At 41.6% G+C, this 26082-nt stretch overlaps 1 protein-coding gene across 2 annotated transcripts in view; it reads right to left on the bottom strand.

The window, feature by feature from the left end:
• The window catches only part of PKHD1 (PKHD1 ciliary IPT domain containing fibrocystin/polyductin), a 4356595-nt gene that overhangs the window by 317197 nt on the left and 4013316 nt on the right, over positions 1 to 26082 (bottom strand). For both annotated transcript variants that reach the window (XM_069605754.1, XM_069605755.1), the window contains one exon: positions 11248 to 11383. In XM_069605754.1, the coding sequence (XP_069461855.1) occupies positions 11248 to 11383 (136 nt within the window). The remainder of the gene's footprint in view (positions 1 to 11247; positions 11384 to 26082) is intronic.

The following is a 26082-nucleotide window of genomic DNA, read 5'->3' as shown; positions in this document are numbered from 1 at the left end:
TTGCAGGGTAAGAACAGTCTTGCTAGGCAACCTTATGGTCGTACTGGACCTGTCCAATCTGGAATTAAGAGCAACATTAAGGCCATCAGTTTTCTGGCCTTCCAGCTTGAATCCCAAACCTGGGTGTATCAAAGTGATGACCCCCTTGGACTGAGACGAGTAATTCGTATAAAACCTTGACATGCCCCAACCAGGCATTATGCATTCATTATTAATATCCATGGCATGTGTTTCTTGTAGCATGACAATCTGGGTGCCATGTCTGGCAATGTAGTTCCCCACCTTTCTAGTTTTAGAACAATTATTTAGACCCCTAACATTCCATGACAGCAGCTTCACCATCAGACCGCAACCAATGTTTACAGAGAAATGTACGGATGTCATCACATATCACAATAATGTACCTCTCGTGGAACATGTATCGTGCCAGCATCCCAGAGACCATTTTTCTAACAACTAAACAACAACCTGTTTCTCCCCTTCCCTTACCAGGACTGGGTTCGGCAACATGAAACCCGCTGCCCGCTTCAAACTGCAAGGCTGTGTAACTACAACAACTTGTTCGATTCCCTTCAGCCCACCCTCCTCCCTCACCATCCCCCCCAACTTGACGATGTTCCGATTGCAACTTGTGGAGCATTCCAGGGGTGGTCATGTTGCCCCACATGACCGACAACTCCGGTCTCCCAACGCCCCAACCGTTCATAAATTGTGAGGCCGTCTGTAGCACCAGAAACTCACAGGCCAGAAAAACAAAGGTCTCAGACAATTTAGACAAATTAATGCAAAACATATATCTCAGTCCGTTGGACGGGGTCTGTTGTTCTGAGTAGGTCTGTCCCCTCTGGGAGGAAGGGGTATAGAGGATTCTATGGATGCTAAGGCTTCAGCAGGATTTTCAAAAAAATGCGTTCTCCCAGCATGTTGAATCCTTTGAATTTTTGCTGAGAATATTAGGGTGTCAAAAGTTTCTTTACAGGTTCGTATGACCGTCTACTTGCCTGAACCGCAGAGTAGAAGTCTGGGTAGATATATATTTGGTTTTCCTCAAAATGTAGCGTGCCAGCCTCCCTAGCCAGCCGAAGGATCGTGTCTCTGTCCCTGTAGTTCAGGAGACGGGCAATTTTCAAATTTGCAAATCAAAACTCTAAAGATTACGAAGACAATAATTTCCCTCTAGATTCCCAAATAGATAATAAATTAACTCTAGATAGAAATTGAATCATTGCAGTACATAGTGCAAATTAAGTAGTGCCAAATAGATTTTACATAATGCTTCCCACGGATCTAATCTCATATCTGCCACAAATTTCTCTAAGCAAATGTTCCGAAGATTTTATAGTACTTCACACTCTAACAACAGACTTCTTACAGTTTCGATTCTTGTCGTACAATGACGGAAAAAAGGGCTCTCACACCCTTGCCATTTCCAAAGATTGCAATTTCCTCTAGTTGGCAATACATTAAATCAAAACCTCAGAATTGACCCTACAAACCAACAATATGGATATCTAATTAGATAAGGCACCAGATTTCCCAATTTCCTAGGTGATTTTGCTAGACTTTTATAGCTCTTATATTTTGGCAATTCTGCATAAGCTTTACTCCAATCATGCCACCATAAATGCTTTATATTGGCAACTAGGTTAGTTGAATACTCTTTCAAATCAAGTCCTCCTTTACTTAGTTGATCTGCTCAATAATTCACAGAGGAATTGACAATCTTCACCTCATCCATGTTAAAACATCCATGTAGCAAATGTAGTGGGGGATAAAAAAATGTTGCACCCAGCAGCAAACGTTTCCACAACACTCTCACGTTTAATGATACAATGCCCAGTTCAAAACGTATTGCATTCATGGAAGTAGATTGCGGAAGGGCCAGAGCAGTCCTTCAATAAAATCTAGGTTACGCTCTGACATTTGATGATACATTTTGACAGATGGTACGATTTTCCTTTTGTAAAACTTTGAAACAAGCAACAAAATAAGAATGTCCCAAAACATTTATGAAAGTGTTTCATTTACGGAAGTAATTGCCTGTTTTTTTTCTTTTAAATAAGTAATTAAAACCATTTTATTTTACTGTGTATGTGTTTTAAAACCCAAATATTTGATCTCATTGACAACTTCCAATTTCTTCACTGAGAGCCTACAATTCTGCCTCCTAGTTATCCTACCTGTCGCAAATACCAAAAACTTAGTTTATGTTGTATTTATAGTGAGACCTTACACTAATAGGACCAAAAAATGGGATCTTACACCTGAGTGTACCCTTATTAGTTATATTCACACATTAGAGGACTCTGGTGAATCAGTCGTGTGTGGGGTTTTTTTGGGATTTTTTCATTATATTTTTTGGTTTGCCCTCCTCTCTGTTTTTTTTTTGAGAATTCAATATTTAAAACTGCTTCACAGATGAAAAACGTTTCCAAGTTTTATTCCATTTCTCTGTCCACAGGATTTAAACGTTTCTGGCCAGAGAGAACAATTCTAGATTGCCAGAATGAGTTGTGTTCTGTTTTTTATTTTTTTTCTTCGAAACACAGTATAGAAAAGTGCTCCAGTAGTTTATTGGGCTCTCCTGTGCACTGTGAACTAGTCTTCCAGGTTGTTTAGGGGACTCATTTCAGAGTGTGGAGTCGTCCTCATGTTATCTTCCTTAGGAGGATCATTGTCCAAGGTTCCACTGAGTTTCAAAGTTATCACTCATCTGGTAGGTTGGAAAGAAAAAGCCTACTGGTTTCAGTGGTGTCGCCAATTTTCAACCACTTTCATCAAGGCTATAGAGACATACATTACGTGATGTGTCCGTTTTGAGATTACATATTTAGATGGAATTGAGACCGGAGATCCCACCTGTAGTTGGAAGAGAAGTGGGATAGGGGGCAACAAGGGAAGACATATAGGGTGTTTTCAGTAAATATAGTAGGTAAAAGATCAAATTGCTGTACAAGCCAGGGGGACACTGCCCCACAGTCTTCTATAATGTGTCTTACCCAAATGTTGGAATTCGTATAAGTTTCAATCCATGTGGTAAGGAAGCGTGCATGTGTTACTTCCTGGTCAGCATTTTGCTGCTTGCGTGCCCAGGGGCCTAAAGTGAGAGATATACTGTTATGATCTCGCACTCAAAGGGCCTTATGTATATCAATATACATGATTTTGTAAAATAGTGCTTGCATAGATGGGTCAATTCAAAAGGAGTTGACCCGCGGCATATTGCAAAGTGGAAAGTCTGATAGTTAAATAGAGAAGGCTCCGTTAGGTGGGAGCGGTCCAAAACTAGAAGTGCCAAGGTGGTCATACCATGAAACAAAATATTAGAAAACAGGTGCCGGTATATGCGAAACGGATACAACTGTTTCTAGTATGCTACATTTGGCATCTGCGGTTTTCATGAGTAATAACAGTAACAGGAGTGTGGAACGCCTAAAAAGCGTGCTCACATGTTACAGGCATGAGGAAAATGTTTGGAAGAATAGGGGGATAGACCTACCTCATACTATCGTCAATCGGCATCAAAGCTCCGATGGTATGCAATGCCGCTTCTGTGAAAGCATACTGCCGGACATGTAGGCCATTAAGGTCTGTAGCTAAAGGTTTGTAGACACTAGAGACGGACTACACAATGTTGTTCTGTCCGAGCGCCATGTTGGGAAGGGGACATACTTACAACTGGGTACAGAGTTGAGGTTTTCCATAGTTCGAAAGATAAAATATTATTTCGATTATTGTTACTAGTTCCCATAGTTCAAATAGTATGGTAGTGTGGTGAGCAAACTTAAAGTTACAAATAGTATATCAAATTTGTATCATATGTGGGTGCGTATTAATGTGCGCCGCTGGATATGGGTGGGAAGAATGTTAGACACTGAAACTAGGCATGGAGAATAAAGAATCAATCATTGGTTCCTATCTATTTAGCAGGCAACTTTCATCATTGTGTCATATTATTCCCACGGGGGTACATATAACTCAAAACATATCCCAATCTGGGGTGAGTTCTTACTATGCACTTCATCTTCTGCTCACCCACAAGCGCAGCTATTCAAGCACTTACCCCCACCCCTCACTACCCCTCTTCTCGCTGCACTTGCACATTCTGAATACTCATAAGGCATAGTAGGCTGGGCTTTATCTTTGAATGTATTCATTGATTTTCAATCCCATGTTCCCTCACTGCTGCCCTGTGGGTGCTTTGAAACAGAATTGACTTACTGTATAAGTGCGTAACAAATATGCAATAAATAAATTAAAAAAATAGTATATGGGTTGAGGGTAAAAAAGATCTCCAGTTGTTACAGACTCAGATAAAGAGCTAGGGATGGACATACCATGGGAATCATGGCAACATATCAGGACAAGAGCGCACACAGGCTTCAGGTGTGCACTGATAATAGAAGGGGCCCTTAAATTGTGCTACAGGTTCTATATGCCTCCACAGAGGTTGCATAACATCTATTCATATTTCCCAAATTGCTGCTGGCATAATTGTGGTCAACGTGGGTATATGGCCCATATGTTGCCTGACAATACAAATCTACTGGAAACAAATTCTGGTAAAAATAAGAGATTGCCTTTGAATGCATAGGTACTGGTATTGGTGGATGTACCCGACAAAGACACATACCCCATGTCAGGGCCAAGGCCAGAGGTGATATCACACTTACTCATGGTGGCGAGAATAACACGTGCTCGATTCTGGAAAACCCAGGGGGGAACCATAATCACATATTGGTGGATTAAGGTGTGGGAGATTATAGAAATGGAAAGAATATCAGCACTAGTCTCTACCACCATGCCTAAATATATTCACACATGAGCACCCTTTCAACAATACGTGAAATATAGGGAACCTATGTTACACAGGCCACAACTACTGAAAAAACAGTCCGTAGGTTGAAGGCAACCTTAAGGAAAAGGCAGGTAAAACTGGGTGTTATGTCAACTTTGCAGTTAGCACCCTGAGCGCTGGTTGATCGAAACCAAAGAGGTGAGGCTCACTAGTAAATAGGCTCAAGAGGCTTGAATTTTCCTTTTTGTTTCCTTGAGCTTTAATCCTGGCTTTTCTGGGGCATTCTGCCCAGATTCTTACTGGATCTGGAAGATCCAAGTGTCCTTGCATATTCTTCCACAGTAGTGGATATATACATTTGTGGATATTTTTATGTCGCTCATACAGAACATGGAATAAAGATATAATCGAGATGCCACAGAACTAAATTAGAATAAAAACAAGAAGAATATCCAAGGACACTTTTGGTGTGTGCCACAATCTGGGAGCACATAACCGTTTGTTATGGGTCCTGAAGAGTGCCGCAAATATAGGGAGAATAGCCACTGAAACCAGTCGACCAAAATACACAGGGATATCTTTAGAAAAAGGAGATACCCCATTTCATTGATACAATTTTGTTTTTAATTTGCTACTTTCTATACATCTTGTGAACAGATGATGGGGAGCAATTAAAGCAGGAACTACTTCCCACCTGCTCCATTCTCTGGCAATTGCAGAGAGCCTTTTAAGAATTTCTTTCACTGTCACTTGATTGGTTATGTACATAATGTGACTGTGCACACACATCCTAAGGCATCTATATGGGACCATAGCCCTTGTAGGTCTCTTTATGGCACTAATTGTGTGTAATAATAGTAAAGGTGAGAATTTCTCTTCTATACCTTTCCTAGTTAGGTGGCACACCACATCCAACTAAGGAAAGGTTTTTTAGGTAGGAAGAGTTAGCCTTTCCAAAGAGAGACAAAGCCAGTCAAAGGCATTTGGAAGAAATTGAGAATAAAATAGGGGTTCATGGCAAAATAACATGTCAGCAATCAACCATGATCCACGTTTAGTTGTTTAGTTGTTTTCCCAGGTTACTCGCAGACTGGCATTTAAATGGGTAGTACACCTTCTGCTGTTTTATAAATAGGAAATCTTCCTCTAATGATCACCAACTACAATGACCACCATTCTTTACTTCAGCATTGTAAAACACTCCTAAATTGTGTAATAGGTTACTTATTGCTAAGGATAAATAACCCAATTTATAATTATACATTTTTTATTTCTAACTCATATTGCAATAGTGCCTTTACATGCTGTTGGCTATGCCTGGGCACAGTGACCTTAACAACCTACTACCATGTCCATTGGGCATTCTTGGTATACTCACTGTGTCCTGGGATATGGCCTTCCGACATGCCCTTTGCACAGTGAAAAAGAAACAGTGGGCAATGGGCATGACATATGACCATGAATAAAGTACACTGCCCCAAATGCCCCAAGTGCATTGCCCAGTACTGAGACACCATATACTATTCCCACTGAGCATGACCTTTGGTCCTTCCAAGCAGTCACTGTGCTGGGTGATGACCTTCACTCAAGGCAAGGTGTACGTTCCTGCCACACTTTCCTTCAAGTTGTATATTAATATGATCAGCTTTTTTGTACTACACTTTTGCAAAATTACATTTTAATAAATGGAATGTGATATTGGGTATTTTGACCCCCCACCCCTTACATAGCTTTGCCATCCATTGATGGGTCATCAAGAAACTATCCAATGTGGGTGAAAATACAGCCCCGTCGTGACAGAAATGGAGAATACATGCGTGTCCCCTATTGTGAGAGTGAATATGGCTAATGTGGAGTTCCATTGAAATATAAAAGCCAGTACAAAGCAGTGATTTCCGACATAAATCCTACTAAAATGGTCATATGCGTGAGTTAAAGGGAATCTACCTGAGAGCTTAAAACTGCTGGATATCCCCAATGAATGGGAAATAACATGTGGTGCTGCAGATGCTGACTTTTTATAAGCTGGGAAAATGCATTTTTTACAGATTCAAAACTGCAGCAGCACACATGGGGAAAGATATATTGAAATGTTAGGCATGTGAAAAATACCATGGAGGAATTGTGCCTTACATTTAAAAAGTGAAGCCAAGTGACGTATTTTGAAGAAAGACACTTTTTTACAAATAAACTGACACTTAAATGGAAAGGCTTACGTGTTGCAGAAGTGAACAGGAATGTTCTATATAACTGTGGCCTATGTGTGAATAATACCAAAAGTTAATTTATATCTGTCCAAACAGTATTTAAAGAAATATTATATTATAAACAACATGCCCAGATATAATGCTAATGCTACATATAAGCACATCTTGTTGATTTAAAGATGCACTGTCAGAGGTATGGGTGCAGCTTATGTGTTCCCCACTGAACTGAAAGGTCTGTGCCTTTGAAATGTGGAACTCTAGACCTGTATCCTGGGCGCACCGGGAAAAGCAGGACAGGTTCAGTTATAAATACAAAGAAATAACAAAGAATTAGGTCAGAATTGTGGGGGCTGCAGATAACATGGCCAGAAGAGATTACCTTTAAGGCCAGATCTCCCCATTATCTGTGCATTAGTGGCCAACAGAAATGAACTTTCAGGGCTAACTCAACCTCAAGAAATGGCTTCAGAGCCACTAATGGATCTTCAAACATTGTGCAAGAAACAGACCCTGCTGATAAGCAGATGTTTGGGTTAGGTTACAAGAACAGAAATGAATCTTAAAACAAGGTGTGGGCTATGGTGAAGCTGAGCGGCACATGTGATGCATTGCCATCTGATTAACATTGGGCCAACTTTTCTTGAATTAAAAGGGAATCATGTGTCCCAATGAGCTCATCCCAGTCTCATATTAAATGGGATAATAACCCATCTGGTACCATGTGAATAGGAATCCTGTGTTATGTATACAATTTGAGTTATGAAGACAATTATGATTCCGGCCTTCTCATAATTCCGAGGGAATGGAAAGTTGGTGTGATGATAGGTTATGGAAGTAAGTTTTGAATCTTGAAGGGTCAGATTTGTGACTATTTCGGCTCAGGAGTAAATCAATAAAAAACAGTAGCTCCTCCCAGGAATATCATGTGGAGATACAATTAGTATTTTCTGACTCGTCATAAAATATGTAACTCAAAAATATATATGTGCCTGCCGTTATCTGAAAGGGTAAGGTAGAGGCCATGTTGTGAATTTTTAGCAAACTGGAAAAAATGAAACCCACTTGTAATTTTGGGATGATTAATCATTTTCCCCCCTCAGCCTCCATCATCCACACCCCCAAACTCCTTGTCCTATCAGCAGGCAGTGGGCGTATTGGGGGAGGGAGAGGGAGAGAGCTGGCCAATCCATAGCATTGGAATTATGATAATAATGGGGTGTCACCAGCCGTATAAGTGATCAGTTTTCAATCTGAGAGGGACGTCCTTGGATATTTTGACTTTTTGCCCTTCTTTGGACTTTTCCCTTGACTTTTCAACTCTATTGCTGGACATAGTCTACTTCTGGACTCTTGCTAGGAACAACTAGCAGAGAGACAGGGAAAGCTGCCAAAGCCTTGGACATTGCATGTGAGACAGAGACTGGGAAATCTACAAGCTAGCTGGGCCTGCCATTTGAGGAGCCAGAGGATGTCTGGGTGCTGAGGACTACCCTTGACCAAAAGTGTGGGGGGAGAATCTAACTCAAATTAATTCCACTGTAGAAAATCACCCTATCCATTTAAATTCAATTGTGTTGGGAACTGCCTGCTTTAATACTTTCCATTAAATTACGGAGATGGGTTGAAACTGTGGAGATCCTTAGCGGATTGAGTTGTAGTTAAATAAACTAATTGCCATATAGAAAATCACGGGATGAGTGTTGTTAGATTTCAAAACTAAAAAAGTGCATGCCCAGTTTGTTAGAGCTGGTATAGACAATAAAGTACTTTCTGAAACCCCTGTCATCTGTACAGAATAGGGGGTGTCAATAATCCCAAACTAAGTCACCCTAAAACTCTGCCATTCAAGTGAATGTAGTGTGTGCAAAACATCATTTCCCATTCATTTACCCACATCCGAAATCAGAATCCCAGGGCCCTGCATTGTATGCAAATAAAATGCCCAAAACGATTTTCCAATTGAGTTCCTTTTCCTAACTTTGCCTTTCAAATTAAAAGCCCAACACGATTTTTCTTGTCATTGTGTCTATTTCCCAAACCCTGCCTTTTAAATTAAAATCCAAACGATTTTGCTACTGTATTCCCATACCCGGCACCTTGGTTTCAAATTAAGGCTTCCAATATAACTGATGCCTGGGTTTGGGGGTTCGGGTTATTTCAAAGTTCCTAATTGTCAATGTGCAAGAAATCCTCTGTGTGTTTTAATGTAAAGTCTTCAAATTCAACGTGTGTGTTGTAGTAGCTGTCAGTCCATTCGAAATATGAGTCAGTCAATTGCTACAAGTAACTTGAAATTGTGATATTGTGTAGTGCCACGGCGTTGGTGGCTGATGTTTTGGTTGTTCTAATATTCTTTGTCAAATCTTAAATATATATATATTCTTACTATACAGCGGCCTGGTTCCTAGCTCGTTGGCGGTAAGGAGGATATTGGTTGGATGGTGCGAGATAGGTTGGAGGCCTTACTAAAGTTGAATCTGCAAAGCGCTTTATTCCGTGCCTCCTCGCATGGCGGGGAAAGGAACTCCCTGAGTTGAGAGTGACCGCCTAATAATTTGTGACACCAACAGTAGACAGAGTGTGTTGATTATCTTTTCTGGAATGCTTCCTGTAGTTCTGTAGGCAAAGTTAAAAGGGCAAAGGTTTTTTGGGAAACACCTCTATTACAGTCCCCCTAAAGAGAACCTTGTTAAACATCTGAGAGGTTTTCTAAGTATGATGTATATATGTATTGTAGATAGTGTCATACAATTCCATCTGATGGGGCAAAAGTAATAAGACTCATGAAATTGGTTTTTGCAATGTTTCAAAATCACTGTACATTTTTCAGGGGATATAGTTCACCCTCTTGTGTCCAGGGGAGATGCCACCATGTTCGCAAACCATGCAGCCAAGTTTTGCCATTCTGTTTTCTTGGACAGTTCATATTCCACCACTTTGGGGAATGTCTTCACCGGCCACTCCATAGAGTGCTGCCACATGACAAATTCAAGGTACAAAGCTTTCATCCTTGCTGTAGCCATCCAGATTTCGGAACTCTGTTCGGACTGCAACCATGCTCAAAAAAGATCTCTGAAACATGTCGCCCTATTTCCAATGCATTGTTTGCTTTCCTTAAAAATGTTGGTTGTATGTTCACCAAATCAAGCAGCAAAGCACATGAACGGGCCCAGACTATTGTTGGTGCAAATCCAGCCAGCATGTATATGTTGTAGGTGACAGTAAAAATGTGCTACGGCATTTAGAATGGAAATTACAACGTTTAGGTGCCCCGTATAGCTTTTGCCCCCAGGGTATAAAACTTGATCAACATTTTTTTGAAATATTTCAGAGTTGGGTGTATATTTTTTCCCTGGGCAGTTTTGAACAGTTTCAATGAATGGTGGCAAATGTATTAGCGTTTCAAAATGTGAGGAATCCAAAGTATCAATGAATACAGTCGCTCTGAACGATTCTCTTGTCATTCTTATATGTTGATGACATCATTTTCACTCAGCCTATCAGATCATTCCCATGGTGGTTGGCTGTTGTCAGGGTGAATGATACTACCTTGCTTAGTGACAGAAGCTGCTGCCATTTTGATTTCATTCCTCTCCTGGAATTATGCTTCTGCCTCGCTTAATAAGGGTTTAAACCGTTTTTGGCAGCTGTCCTCTAGGAAATATACATTTGTCTGAGGACTAATACTATTCATTGCAGAAAAAAGCAATCTCTGCATAAAATGTGCTAGGGAAGATGGATTAGTTGGACAGTCCACACTACTGTGAAACTAAATCAATGCCAGTGGTTGTGTAGATTAATGAAAGTGCACTAAATATGAAGGGGGGACTATTGAACATGCCTACAAAATGGCAGCCAGTTGGTTTCAGGTGAAGATACTGCTGCATCAGCATTAAAGTTCAGTGATTAAAAAACATAGTGCTTGGCAATGGGGCCTATTCACGTGTGCGTATCCTACAGGAATGATGAGGGTGAATTTACATTACAAATGTGTTGCTCCTGCACTTTCGGGGCTAGCAGTGTGTTCTCCCAGCATGACCAATTTATCACAGCTGGCTGCAGGCACAGCTCCTTCAGTACGGCGGAAGATAGGGATCAATCTCAGACGCGGACCCCGCAGGTGGATTCCGCCTAATGAGCGGGGGTTCTGGGAGCTGCATGTTAATGGAAAACAACAGATTGTGTAGAGCGATAAACAAGGCTGTAATTGCAGACTTTTGCTGAATGCTGCTGTTCCCTTACCTGCTTATCCAGAAAAATGACCTTAGGTTGCACTGCGAGGGCTCTTTCCACATGGCCGTCGGAGGGCTGCTTCTGGACGCAGAGGCTGTAGGGCCGCCGATACACAGCGCTACCAATATTCTCTCCATCCAGGCGCCTTCCATGAATAGAAAAAAGAAGGGGTTAAAACACTCCCCTGTGGTGTCTGAAAAAGTGCATCGTCAAAGAGCCAAAACAAGATGGCTACATATAGAATCAGTAACTGCAACATTGCTCATCGTTGAGGCTGCTTTGCTTGTGTAATATTTTTTAAGCCAAAATGCAAAATCAAATAGTGTGCATTTTTTAATTCTTGAACCATGCAGCGGGCGAAGAATTGCAGGAACTTTGCAGTGCTGCAAACATGCGTTGAAAGAATGTTTATATATATATATTATTCTGACAATGTTGGCCCTGTGCTAAAACCATGCAACATTTCACTTGCCCTGGTGCAAAGTTCCTGCAATACGGCCATTCGTTTTAGGTACACTAATCTGCAGCTCCTTCGCAAATGGCACGCAGTGATGTTTTCATGCAGGTCCCTAGCGTCCGAGGTGTGGAGGCAAGGCCCCCTCTTTGTCTTACGAAAAGCGAGCACATTTTTGCTGTGCATTTCAGGCGTATGAACCCTTATTTGCATGGGGTGTGCCGCAATGGAAATTTGCCAATCGTCTTGGTTGCATTACCAAATCATTCATATAGTCAAACAAGTGTCTGAGGGACAGGCTGCAGGTGTCCAAACTAAGAGATGACGCATATTCAATGCACAGGTCCAAGGGACTATTTTGGGAGGATCATCGGGACCCACCCCTCTGAGGCCCTCTCAGAGCTCCTGGCGGGGGGTGCTGATTGCAGTCACCCCCTTCCAAAGCCAGGCGAACAGGCAGGGCAGGCTCACGCATATTTGCTTTGCTGCCCCCAGTAAAGATGCCATGGTAGGGAACACCATAAGCGTCTGATTCGCATGCTCGGGATTGTGTGCAAACCTTGTGCATTCTGTGCAGCCTATGCAATAGACTACACAGGTAGGGGCACATTCCATGTAAACGGGATGCACAGTGTGTGCCTATGTGAACGGATGAACGCTGGATCGGTTTCGTCAGCCTGAGCTCTGGAGGGATGCACAATTTGCACACACAGCCCATGTCACTCAGAAGCTTTTCATCATCTACGGCTTTTTAGCCCTAAATCTTAAATGGAGAAAAGCAAAAATTAAAAATGCCAAATTGCAAATGCAAAAACAGGAATGGATGACCACCCCCTTAGGCAAGGTGCCTGTCAGCAGCTTGGGATATACGGCTGCAATAGTGGTGACAAGTTCCAGAGCAACGAGCCAGGATTGGTGCTCCCACCTAGGATTAAATATGGAAGGGGGGCAGCTGCAGATATGGTGAGTGATGTTACAGGGAGCACAACATATAGTAAACTCAAAGCTTGGAAGGACCGGAGAGAAAGGATAACGATAAATGGGTGCAGATTCCTTATTAGCACCCATGCCAGAGCCTCTGGCCAATCAGGTTTCGGGGAAGGTGGGAAGAATTCATCAGCTACCCTGGTCGGCCGGCACTTTCTTCCTCTGGACACAGAGCTCCTGGTCCCTTCTCCTCCTCCCTGTTTAGCCAGTGACTTCCCCAACCCTTGCTTTCCAGACACCGTGGCACCCACAACCCCCACATGACCCCCATCATATTCGTCTGCTCCAGCTGGTCTCTGGCCCATGCTCTTCTGATGGCTTTCATGGAACTAGAATAAGGACATACTTCCTTTTATATTTTCCTTGACTGTCATCTTTGTTGGTATTCCAATTGGGCGCACATAATGCATACATAGCCCATTTCCCCAATAAATGGTGATAACCCTGTCATTTGGGAAAGGACAGGGCCAGTAACGCCTCTTAGCCCTTGCAGGCACGCTTCTTTGCTTGGCCCTTATTTGGCTCAGACACGCATCCCATTAACAGAAATGTTCCTCTTTGGAATGTTAAAGAATCCCCCAACCTATGACTCAACCCCATAGATCTTTCCTGATTTGCAATCATACCACAATGTTGCCAATTCTGCTCGAATGGGTTGCCAATTGGTGCTTAAGGCAGAATTTTGTGACTATTTATATATCTGGCAGAAGTTAGTCATCAATATCACATGCCTGATGAGCCACGGAGAAAACATTTAATAAGCTTTTCTGTCTTGCTTTTATGGCTTAGATAGGGAGCAACATCAGGAAGAAGTCTGGGAGGGAGTGGGTGCTACAGGTCTGCTGCGTTTAATATCAACTTGAGAGATGTGGGGTGAAATAGCCCTAAAATGCCATAACTACAGTCAGGAGGCAGAGGGGGAGATATGCCCCTCAGCAAAAGGCCTGCACATGAGCACATGAAATATGAGTCCCGTGCCCAAACACGAAGGAGGAGATTTGGGCATCTAAGGCTAGTGAGGTCTGAAAATGATCCTTGCCACACATGAGTTGAAGACCTCATGAAACTTTTGAGAAAGATATGGAAAGGCTGGGACCATCTTGGAAAAAAACAGCAGCGTCCAGTGTCTAAATTTGTGTGCAAACTTGCACTGTAGAATGGAGTTTGTACTTTGACCCAAATCATTGCCTTCCATAGTCATTTCTTTCTGTCCAGTTAAAGATATGCTCTTGAAAATGGGGGCAAAAGTATAATCAAGGAACTGTGTATTTGTGCATCATGACCCCATCATGAAAAGACAAAATCCACGTGGAGTAATGTGAAATTGCCACAGAATGCAGGATCACAGCAGAAACTTTCTGCAGCAATATTGTAATTGTGTTTTTGAACACCAACACTTGAAGTGTCCACATGTTCAGTCGAAGACATGTAAAATACATTTGTTGTTTTCTATAATCATGGATTGCAGGCAACCACGGTGTGAAGGTTTTTACATATTGTAATTGTGCCATTCTAATAGTTGATTTAAGAAAATGCTTGCAGTGGGGGAAATGCCAGAGTTTCACTTTCATTTCTGCTGTGGGTTCCTGAGGTGTGATCCTGGCTGTGTCCAAACCCCATTGCGAAGGGGATGGCTTGAGGCATTATCTGCTCTCCCAGTTTTATGACCAAAAACACTTAAAGCCATCATAAACTCTGCTGTAGCTGGCAATCAGACCTTTGAAGCAGGAACAGCAACCCTCGTGACATCACAGCCCCACACGGCAGAAGGTGGGGGCAGATTTATGAAGGGGGTTGGTGTCCCATTGCACACAATGGGGAGATAGGCTTTTCGTTGTGTAAAATCCCCAAAATCCATTTCAGAATATTCATGTGCAGATTTCTGGAAAGCTGTCCGCAAGCTGCATCTGATCAACTGAAAATGGTCATGGTGGCCCCAACATAACAAATGTTCTTAGGAAAAAATATAATTGTGATCTCTGCATAAAGTTGACATTCATAAAAATTTGAGAAAAAGTGTAACAGATGATAGGTTTTCTGCCCATTGAATGGACAGTTTTTCAGTAATATAGTTTGGGCAGAAATTAGGGAAAACTGTAGCTTTGCACCAGTAGGTCCTATGGCCATCAAACAAAGTTTAGGTGACTGTCTAAAAAAATATTGTATCTATAAATATGACCATAGGTGACATAGCATGATGAGAACAGGTAGTTATTAAAAGGTGAGATTTCTAGGTACCAAAGCCAGATCCAACCCCCTGTTTTGTCGGATGATTGATGGGGTAACCTCCTCTGGATGCTCAAATCACTCCCCCATTGTCTGTGCCTACTGGCCTTTGGAGGATGAGGGAACACTTGAACACTGCCCAATCAGTTGTGCGAGGAGGATGACACAGCACTGATGTAATTTGGCTAATAGATAGGTTACTCCTCCTCAACTGGGGATTCTCTCTACAAAATCCAAGGTGCAGCTGACTGAAAATCCGGAGCTATACTTGCAGGAATTGGGCCTAGTTCTGGAGTGAAGCAGGGACCTGTAATAACTGATTGGGAGGACAGAGTGAGGCCTTGATTGACCACTTTGATGGTCACTGCAGTGAAGCCCTGGCCCCATTGATGACTATAGAGTCCTTTTCTTCTGTAAGTGTAGATCTCCGTAGCCATAGATTAAACAAGCCCTATCTATTTAAGCACTACCATAGAGTGTCCCCATAAGGAAAAATCCTCTATTGTATCTGTTTGTGAAATTTAGTCATTTTTCTATTGAAAGTTTTTTATTTGTATGTGCATTTTGGCAACTCTCCCATTGACACATACTGTGCTCATCTGTGCATTTAAGTCATTTTTCCCATAGAACAAAATCATCCCTTGTGTATCGGTTGACTACAGTTCTCTTTCCCCTGAAAAGAACTTTGTTTGTTTGCATAATTAAGTAAGTTATTTCCCTAGTATTTTGCTTAGTAAATCAATGAATTCGCCTATTGAAATTCATGGATCAAGATTGTTGCAATTCGAAATCAACAATCTTGTGCCCAGTGTTGTTATTTAATTGTTATAGTTATGAAAGTATTGCCACAAAAGGATTATTCCCATTAGGAGCTAAAACTGAATTTTTCCTTGTGTTAAATTGTGTGTTTAAAAACAAATCCCCATTTGCACCTGTCATATTAAACCCAAACTCTTGCTCCCACTGTGAGAATCTCTTTGCCCAAAACATACATGTGAGTTGCTCCTGTCATTTTCACTGAAAACTGTGGTTCCTATGTGCCTTTCTCATTGTTGAAAGCGTGTGTCATTTCCAGCCCAAGCACATTTAGTGAGAGTTGCAATTTTGTTTATCCAAATATTTCTATCCTTTAAACAGTGATTTTCCCAGAGTATTCCTCTTTTCTCTATCATGTTCTGAACTCATATTTGGCATTGCCTTTCTTTCATTTTTCATGGTTTTGAGCTTGCCTGTCATTTCCATCTCCAGCAAAATTCAGGGTGATTCCCAATTTCGTCTTTCCAAATATTCCTTTGCATCTTTTAAACAGTAATTTTCCTAGAGTATTTCCCTTCCTTTATCATGTTCTGAACTCGGATTTGGCTTTGGCTTTCTTTAGTTTTTCATGGTTTTGAGCTTGCCTGTCATTTCCAGCTCGAGGTAAATTTAGTGGGATTTGGATTTTCGTTTTTCAAAATCTTTCTTTTAACCTTTGAAAAATCGTTTTTCCTACTCTATCTTTCCTTTTCTATCATACCCTGATCACAGATTCAAATTAGATTCCCTTTTATTTTTCATGTGCTGCCTGTGTAAAAATCACATGTGTGCTAGCTAGTCTGTTTTGATGCCCTATCGGTTCTCTAGTGTAAGCAGCCCGAAAGTACCCTTGTGTTTTAGTCTTAGTAGTGCATGGTGGTGGTGTGAGTTATGCTTGCAAAGCTTACCATAACTGGTGAATTTCTGGGGGTTTTCTGTTTTACTTGTAACAATAACGTTCCTTTAACAACGTTTTTTCACTGAATTTCATAGGTTTTTATTAGTGCTACTTAACCATAACGTCCCATTAACAAAGTTTGCTCACTGAATTTCATAGGTTTTTCTTAATGCATCTTAACCATAACATCCCTTAAAGAGTTTTTTTCTGTGAAATTCATAGGTTTTATGAGTGAAAATATTTCATGATGTTACACCACTATATATAAGTTATTAATAATTCCTCTTTGAACATATATGAAAGAACAGTAAACCTCCTTTAACAAACATATTTTTTGCCATTATCAACAGCGCATGCTTGGGATGCAAGTCATGGTTGAATTGCCTAGGGCATGAGGATCGACCATGACCCAGCCCCACCAAACCACCCCTGTTATCCACTGCACCTACCCTGCCTCCTAGTTCAGTGTCCACTATACCCTCATAATGTGACCAATGGCCAGTGCTCATGACTTTCAGGCATGGCCAGTATCCACAATCCATGGGGCATGTGCTTCAGCCATGGCGCATTCCCCAATAGGCAAATTAGAGTAGACATTTGTCTTTGCCGAAGGCCAGGCCCACTGCCCAGGCAGCAAAGTTATATCACTGTTTTTTGTACTTACTTTGTGACACTTTCAAAAAAGTAAAACACAGGACAGATTTGTAAAAGCATGCTTTGAGGTGCTTGCTGATGCACCTTCCGCACATTTGCTGCAATCGTGTCCAGCACTTCGGCTGCAGTTTGTTTTTTCTCCCATTTAAACCTAAGGCTTAAGCCATGCCGCATGCCCCAATAAGTAAATCAGAGTACACATTTGTCCTTGCCGATGGCCAGGCCCATTGCCCAGGAACCAAAGTTATATCACAATTTTTCGTACTTATATTTTGACACTTTAGAAAAAATAAAACACAGGGCAGATTTGCAAAACCATGCTTTAAGGTCCTTGCTGATGCACCTCGCGATTGTTTGCTGCTATCCTGTCCAGCACTTTGGGCTGTAGCCACAAGCAGAATTATTTTTCCCATTCAAACATATCCTGATTTCGAAAACACTTTACCGCATAGCCAGTCCAGGTGGCCATGCCCACTACAAGAAAGCTGAAGGTGTCTCAGTTACTAGTCCCCGATGATGTGTCAGCCAGGTGGCCAGGACACGGCCATCGCTATTGGATCCAGTTCCTGGGAGTGGACCAGTGGGGGAGGATCACCTGGATGTGTGGTCTTCAGGGAGTGGAAGTTGGACGCCGAATGGTGAGACACGGTACCCCCTTCCTTATGACACTGTTACCCCATCCTACCCTGTAGGATATCTAGAAACTGTACCCCCTCTTTTCCAACATGAACACTTTCCTACACTGTGACAAACAACAGACTAACACCAGAGCCATGTAAATGACATGTCCAAATACAAGGGTCAGGCAGAGTCAGGCAATTGACAATAATTACACACACCTGACTGCCCTTTTGCTTCCCCACAAGGATAAACGGAAGAGCACAAGAACACACTACAAGCAAGGCAGATCGCACAAGGAGCAGCTATTCCGGACCACCAGTTCAAAAGGAGGAGAAAGGCAGTGAGACCTGAAAGGATGACGAGGCCCTTTTCAACTCAGACCCACAAATCCTCCGAAAGAGGAATCTTAAGACCGGGAAGTCCAGCTGGTGTGTGGTGTGACAGGTGTCAACGATACACAAGGGCATCCCATTCTGATAGCCAAAGTGGAGAAAAGCACTTGCTGCCGTGGTGCCCTCCTTGAGTCCTGAGACTAGAAAATCCAACGGTTCAGCACAGCCAGTGAGTGGGGGAGGACTGAATCCAGGTTGAAGATATAGGCTAGAGTATGAAAGGGGATTGGAGTATCGTAATAAAATAAACAATGAATACAAGTGATGCCTTTACTATACCATCTGCAAATGAGTTTAAAATCCACTTTGAAAGGTAGGCTCTTGTTAAACCATAGACCAACTTTGCTACGGTCCAAAATGTCAGAGGAAATGGAAAGTAGGCATAACCAAGCAATCTTAAGAAAATGCAAGATAGGGAAAGTCTTAAAGCCGGGCCATACAGACATGTTCAGAATTTATAGAGGTTTGAAAGGAGATAACAAGTTCAATTCAATCTTACACCAAGTTGGGGAGATATTAGATAATTCACCATTGTGTAAATATGAAATAAATTGCTTCAAGACAAATACTTTGTGGTAGGATGCAAAGTCTGGGAAGTTAACACCTCCTAAATTCCTCTGGAGCTTAAATTATTTTTTTAGAGCAATTTTCAGTGTTTTATTGTTCCATAGGAATTTGAGGAGAATATCGTTTTTATAGAAGGCTTTGGTGAAGGAAAAGGGAATCAGAGACAACACATATAAAATTATTGGGGCAATCATCATTTTGATAGTATCAAGCCTGCCCCAGCATGTTAGGAACAAGGAAAACCATTTAGTAACCATACTTTCAATAGTTGTTATCACAGAATCTGCATTAAGTTTCAACAAGTGTGGAATATTTGCGGCTACAATATGTCCAAGGTATTTAATACTTGTGGTTCATAACAACATCCCAAAGGTATCCATGTTGTCTGAGATCAAGGAGCTATCAAGAGGGAGGATTTCAGATTTGTCAAGATTCAATTTATACCCTGAGATTTCTGAAACTAGAAAATCCAACAGTTCAGCACAGCCAGTGAGTGGGAGAGGACAGAACGTAAACCGGACAGTGTTGAACCCAAGTTGCAAACGGCAACATTGGATGAACTTGTGAACAAATAACTTGTGTGTGTAAGCTTAAAAGAAGGACTCTGGCTGGTCCCCTTTGTTGAAACTACAAGTGCCAGGAGGCCCTAGGCGAGGCCAGCATGAGGAGTCAGAGGGGTCTTACAGGGGTTGAGTCAAATTGCATGGAAGGGGCCCGTTGTGAAAGATTTTGTAATGCCAAGGTAATTACTCTAGCAACTGCTGTATACGCAGCAAAGTTCAGTGAAGGACCAGCAACAGAGTGGTCAGGCACCATGTGGGCGCTCATTTGAAGGACTCTGGCTGGTCCCCTTTGTTAAAACTACAAGTGCCAGGAGGCCCTAGGCAAGGCCAGCGTGAGGAGTCAGAGGGGTCTTACAAGGGTTGAGTCAAAACCCCTTGAACAATTGAAAGTCTCTGACATGTTGGAAAGAAGGAGAGCCTGGCTGGGGGCTTAAAAGAAAGCCTGACTGGGGGTTGAGATCCAGACTTAGGAAAAGGGAAGAACCTAAAGCATCTAAAGGAAATGTCATGTAAACTGTGGCAAGTTGAACCCGATGGAGGGATGCCAAGAGAAAGCTAGGGGAATTGAACCCTGCATTGTGATAAAGCAAAGTGAACTGTGTATTTGACAAATTTGAACACGGCAGGGGGATGCCTGCGAATTGGGGTGAACAGTAATACACCTGTGAACATTGTGTCGACAAGAGTGAACCCGGTTGAGGGTTGTCCACAGTGAAAGGTTGTTAAAAAGACATTAAGACTCTTGAATATTACAAGCGGTTGATAATTTGAAAGAAAGACCATAGTTAACCGAACTGAGGGAGGCCCGTGTTGCACAATGGATCCTAGCCTGGCACATGGGAATCCTAAGGCAAAGATTAATCACCCCGTGAAGATATATTGTTGGTTGTAACACATCAGGTCCTTTGAGGCATGAGACTTTGTGTGAAAGAGACCTGCCCCAGAAGGCCCTGATATTTTGGAAACAAACTATAAACTCATGCTGGCGAGGCCTAGGAGTGTGCTGAGCTGAAAAGTCCCTCCTTGCCCTGTGCCAAAAACATGGGGAAGGGAGACCCCAGCTATACCATCCTGACTTATCATTTTATGAACACTTCTTTCTTTTTTTGTCAACATAATCCCACACTATTTTGGTAACATAACGGTAAGGGTTGCCAATATTTTTTTTTTGTATAGGCCTTTTTGATTTGACTTGACTCCACTCGGACGTTGTTATTGTTATTTGATGGTCATAGCTTGCTCCCATCTGAGATTTAGGTTTAGATTAGGCATTTATCTCACCCATTTTACAGTTTAATAAACAACCTTGAACTGTGATCACTTGTGTCGGTCTTTACTGTTGCCACCATGAGTTCCTTACAGCACTGTAACCCCATTGCTGGTCCTTCGTGGTCATGGCCAGTAGCCTGATTGGCAAGTAGTTTTTAAGAAAATGGGCAGTGATATTTTGGTCCGGTCTGCAGACTCACTCCCCGATTCAGGGTCCGCAGACAGACATCTGGGCCAGTCATGGGGCTGCGTGATGTCAGCAGACATCATACGCGCCCGCTGATTTCATGCTCAAAAGCGTGAGGTGCATCATATTTTTTGGAAACGGTCACCATGTTGGATCTGCAGACAGCTGCATGTGTCCGTGGATAGCGTGGTGGGGAAAATGTCTGGAAAATACATTTGGAGTTTTTTGGTGGCTGGAAAGGGTGAGATGACGTGGAGCTGTTTTTATAGGTGATAAAAAGGTGCGCAGGTGCTGCTGAGTCTGCGGTCACTTTTGGTGTCCGCGGACATCAATTGCATTGCAGGGGGTGCAGGGCGTGTCTTGTTATTTGAAGGTATATTGTATGTACTTGTTATATGGTTTAATTCTATTATGGTGGTTGTGGTCAGTGGCCAGATTCTTGGGGGCATGGTCTTAGGCCATGCTCCCAAGAATCCGGCCACTGGCCACAAACACTTTAGTAATATGTATATAGTAATTATAAGTAATGTAGGGGCAGTAAACAATATCTGTAATATGGTGTAATGATATAAATTAAGTGTATAGGGCATTTATGATTGTAGTACAATTGAGGATAGTGCTTATGGAACATGTGTTTGTTTATGCTTGGAGTGGCTACTTAGTTACATACATTAATACAGCTAGAATATCTGGTTCTTTTTCTGTGAGAAAAAAAGAGTATAATTTGTTAAGCAGGATAGTTTAAAAGCTTTAATTGCATAAAATTGTAGATATACATGTACTTTCTTTCCCTAATAAACAGTACATTCTATGTTCTATATTTGGTACAACATTAGTGTGTGCTACACAGTTGTATTGAATGAAATATTCATTAGGTCATTGGGAAAAAATATCATTGAGGATTAACAAAAAGCCTATTATAATTATGTGAGTGTAGGTGTAATAGTATGTTTGTTTGAAGTGTGTTTTAATTAAGTGAATGTTTAAAGTAGTTAAATACCTATTGGTGTACTCTAACTATATAAGAGTTCAGAACAAGTTTTGCAGCAACAAGAATCGCGATGGTGTTTTTGAAGTGTATTGCAATGAAGGGTATTTTTGAAGTAGTTCTGTTGACGTATTCTAACTATTTTGGCTATTAAACATAGTATTCTAGTATTATGGATGTAGTTAGATACTCATTGACATAGTCTGTTTATTGTGCTACAGTTTGGTGAGTAAATTTGTGTTGAAGTAATATTTGTTAGATTTGCTGTTAACCTATGTTCTGGAGTAAAGGAGGTGTTGTTAAGTTCAAAGCAAAGACTACTTTTTTGACATATGCAGTATAGTGGCCTGAAGTGGTTGTGGCACCAGTGTGGTATATTATGCCTACTGTTGTGAAGCCTTTCTTGCCAAGAGATACTTGGCCGTGTGTGAAGCCTGTAAGCTTACAGTTATTTTTGGTACCATCTGCATTGTACCTTAGAAGCATTAGTATGACATATTGGCTATATGAGTTGATTTGCATGCTGGAACGATTGTCTGAATTGCAAAAAGGCCTTAATATGCCATGATTTGCATTCTGCAGAAGCCATTGAAATGGTATGGATTCACAATTTTGTATGGATACATAAACAAATCATTCATTAGGGATGTGGTCTCAGGAAACATGGTTGCAGTGCATGTATGTTTCCAGGAGTATGAAATCTGGAAGATTTCATTCATAGGGATGTTTTTGGTTTCTAGTACGTGTAGAAAGTACATTCAGAATTCTTGTGGATCTTCCTGTATGTTTACGGTAAATTGGACCATTCTGTAACATATTTTATGGCATGGCATACTCCAGCCACGGACTCCTTCAACTGGCACTGAAGGTGGCGCACTATAAAAATGTTTATTTTTATTTTTATTTGATTCCTGGATACTTGGCTTGAATAGGCACCCAACCCATCTCACACCCACCTTAACAAATGCCCCATGTCGCAATGGATCATGAACCAGGCCGGGGTGTAACAATGAAATATTTATTTATTTTTATAATTCAAATGAAAAATCAGAGCAAAACAAAATGTAGGGCAGCAGCCACCACGGTGTGTCAATACAATTGCAAAGTTGTATAATACAATTAATTCAACATTCTAACATCATCTACATAATCCTTTAATAGAAATGGAAACAAAATTACTTTTCTTCACACTCACAGATGGCACATAACTTATGTACTCCCCTGCAACACATCCCCCAAACACCTTCTAACTAAATTCTGTGTGAATTGAAAGCAGTGGCAAGGAGTCCGAAAGAAGAGGGAAATATTGTTTTTTAGATTCAACCCACCACCCCAGAATAGGAAGGCAAAAAGGAAAATTGAAAATCCTCAAAATGAGCAAAATGGCATGCTCAGATTTCACTTGTTAATTATGGATCAGTTACACTTGCAGTAGGATAGCTTGGACAGGAATTTGTGAAGCTGCACTAAAGAGCCAAGGACGCTTACAGGCTACTGAGCAGGGCACAAAAGCAATGTGAACACAGGTGAGGAAATCGATTTTTGGAGGAACAAAATGCAACAAAAATCACACGCGGCAGAATTGCAATTTCTTATTTCACACAGACTTTAAACTGACAAACAACTAAGACAATGGGCTTAGCAATCAATATAGGAAATAGTTTTTTGGGATGGGAAACAAAGACAAAGAACAGATAGGATGCTGAGGGGAAAGGATGACTCTTTGTAGGATGATAGTATGGCCTTCATTATGGGAAATGCAAGTCAGATTTTTAAAGGATAGCAAAATACACGGGTTAAATTGGTTTTATTAGCTCAGTGATTAGTTCTACTGAAACTATATTTTAAGGCTATAATTAGTAAAAACACTTGACAAAATAGTTACTTTCGAAGTGCAACAATAATTAACGTGAACTTTCAATGGGGAATTAATAAATGTATTCCAAATGATACTAGGGACTTACACAGGTAACTGAAGGAAATAGAAAAGAAATGTGCTAACAGATATAGGCTAGACAAATTCTTCTAGGGCAGTGGTCTTCAAATTTTGGTGTGGGCCCCGCTGAGCAATTTTGGGCAGGCTTGGCCCCCCAAAAATGCTAAATGGACAGTATGTACAAATGGCTATGAACGATTGTGCGTTCTATCTATTATAGATATCCAGTAAAAAAATACCATCCCTGTCCCCTGGGCTCCACAGCGCCTCAGAAGTAGAGCTGATTTTGGCAGGTAGGTAGGGGGATTGTGCAACAAAGGCATTTTTAAAATGTCTTCGTTGTACGACCCTCCTTTCCCCCTGTACCCCCCACTTGCCACAATCAGCTCAATGGACCAAAACAAACACACACACACACACACATTCACACAGCAATCACTATCATTCATACAAGCACCCATCACCATACACTCACTCATAACACAAGCACACACGCATCCATACACATATTTAAATAAAAAATAAATTAAGATAAAGGTACCTTGTCTAGGGGCCTGCGCGTGGGTGCTGAAATGCCCAGCTCCAGGTTGCTCTGTCCGTATGTGCGAGGAGGTGCATGAGCTCCCCCTCGCACATACAGACATGCAGTGCCCCAGCCAGCATTTCCAATGAGTTATGCAAAGCTGGCGAAGCAAAACGCCCACAGCGTTGCATGGCTCAGTGAGCATGTGCGGCTGGGGAACTGAACTGTCAAAGGGAAACAGGGTTCAGTTCAGTTCAGACAGCCCAAAATCACTCACTCAGCTGAAAAAGCAGCTGAGGAAGTGCTCAGTGTTTCACTGGGCTGGCTCCTCTGCTCCCCCATAATAGGTGAGGGGTACACTGGACGCCCATTATGGATGAGCTGCCAAAATGCTAGTGTAGGCCAATCAAAATGGGCTTTTTTTGGCAAATGTGGGCCAGTTTCATGATCTAATTCTCTATGCAGCTACTATTTTTGACCATTGTTACTGAATTAATATTCTTTAAATATAACAATTTGCTTGCATTTTAATAAAAAACATCCCCTTGTGTACTATTCAAAGAGTCTGTGAATAAAGGAATTAATATCCATTTGCAACCATGCACCATTTTTTTATTGGTGCCTGAGACCTTTTTATGGTCCAGTCCGACCATGTGAGTTGCCCCTGGCCATTTCCCCCAATCTAAAAAAATAAATAAAAAGAAATAATTTCTTTTGTTTTTTTTACATTTCATGCTGGGCTCTCGCACCCCCCTGGATGTGGCCCCACAGTTTGAAGATCTCTGTTCTAGGGAAAGAGTGAACAGAGGATACTGGCAATTTGGAAAATGACTAGGGTTGTTATGGGATTTTAATAGGATTTGAACAAGATGCAAGGTAAAAGAGTGGGATATGCTGTTTTTGAGTACTGGGTGATATGATACTTACAAGGTACACTTGAGTTGGGCAATTTGAAAAACCAGCAAGGTCTCTGGACAGCGGGGCCAAGAATCTGGTCACGGGCAGTGGGGTCAAGAGATTTGGTTACTGGGTCAGCTGGGCTCTCCTGGATGGGAACAGCTGGGAAAGGTCTGGTCACTGGATTCTCCTAAAGGGGATCAGCTGCCTTTCCTCCTTTCTCCTTGGATTATTGGGTATGCCTGTGTCTAGATAGGTGGTTCTGCCTGGATCTGGATCTAGGGTCTTGGAATCTTGAAGGGTGAATTTTGAATGTTGAATATCCCTATGTCTCCCTGTCTACCGCTTATATAGCCAGAATGACCTCAGAGAATTTTACAATCTGGGTGGAAGTAACCTGGACTTAACCCCCTGAATGGGATAGGCCAGGCTATTGGTGTCGCCTCCTCCCTCCGGGCTGATTGGTTCAAAGGAGGTGACCTCACTTTAGGTGTGTGCATTTTATGACTCCCTTTGTCTCATAAGCCTTTTTTCACAAAAATGATTTATGCAACAAAACGTCATATTTACAGTAGTCACCATTATAAAAATATAGGTACATCCCATATTTCACAAGGAATATGCCGGTTCAAAGGCAAATTCTGTGTGATGTTGCTTTGTCCTTTGGCACCATTTTGCCATTTTCAGGAGAAACATAATATCTAAAATTCTGCAAATGTCTACACATACTTGGCATATTATCCCTAGGTTTAAAGTCTATGCCATTTATGCTTCACTCAGAAATGCATTTTTCTGGCCATTCCAGTTCCCCAGGTTATAGGAACCAGTGCTTAGTCTCTTTGGGTTTGTCCATAACGCACATAAAATGCTGGCATAATATAACATTA

This window comes from Ambystoma mexicanum, chromosome 4p (genome assembly GCF_040938575.1).
Source record: "Ambystoma mexicanum isolate Mex_15411 chromosome 4p, UKY_AmexF1_1, whole genome shotgun sequence".
NCBI lineage: Eukaryota > Metazoa > Chordata > Amphibia > Caudata > Ambystomatidae > Ambystoma > Ambystoma mexicanum.
The sequence above is the reverse complement of the archived record's forward strand: the minus strand, read 5'-3'. Positions and strand labels throughout refer to the sequence as shown.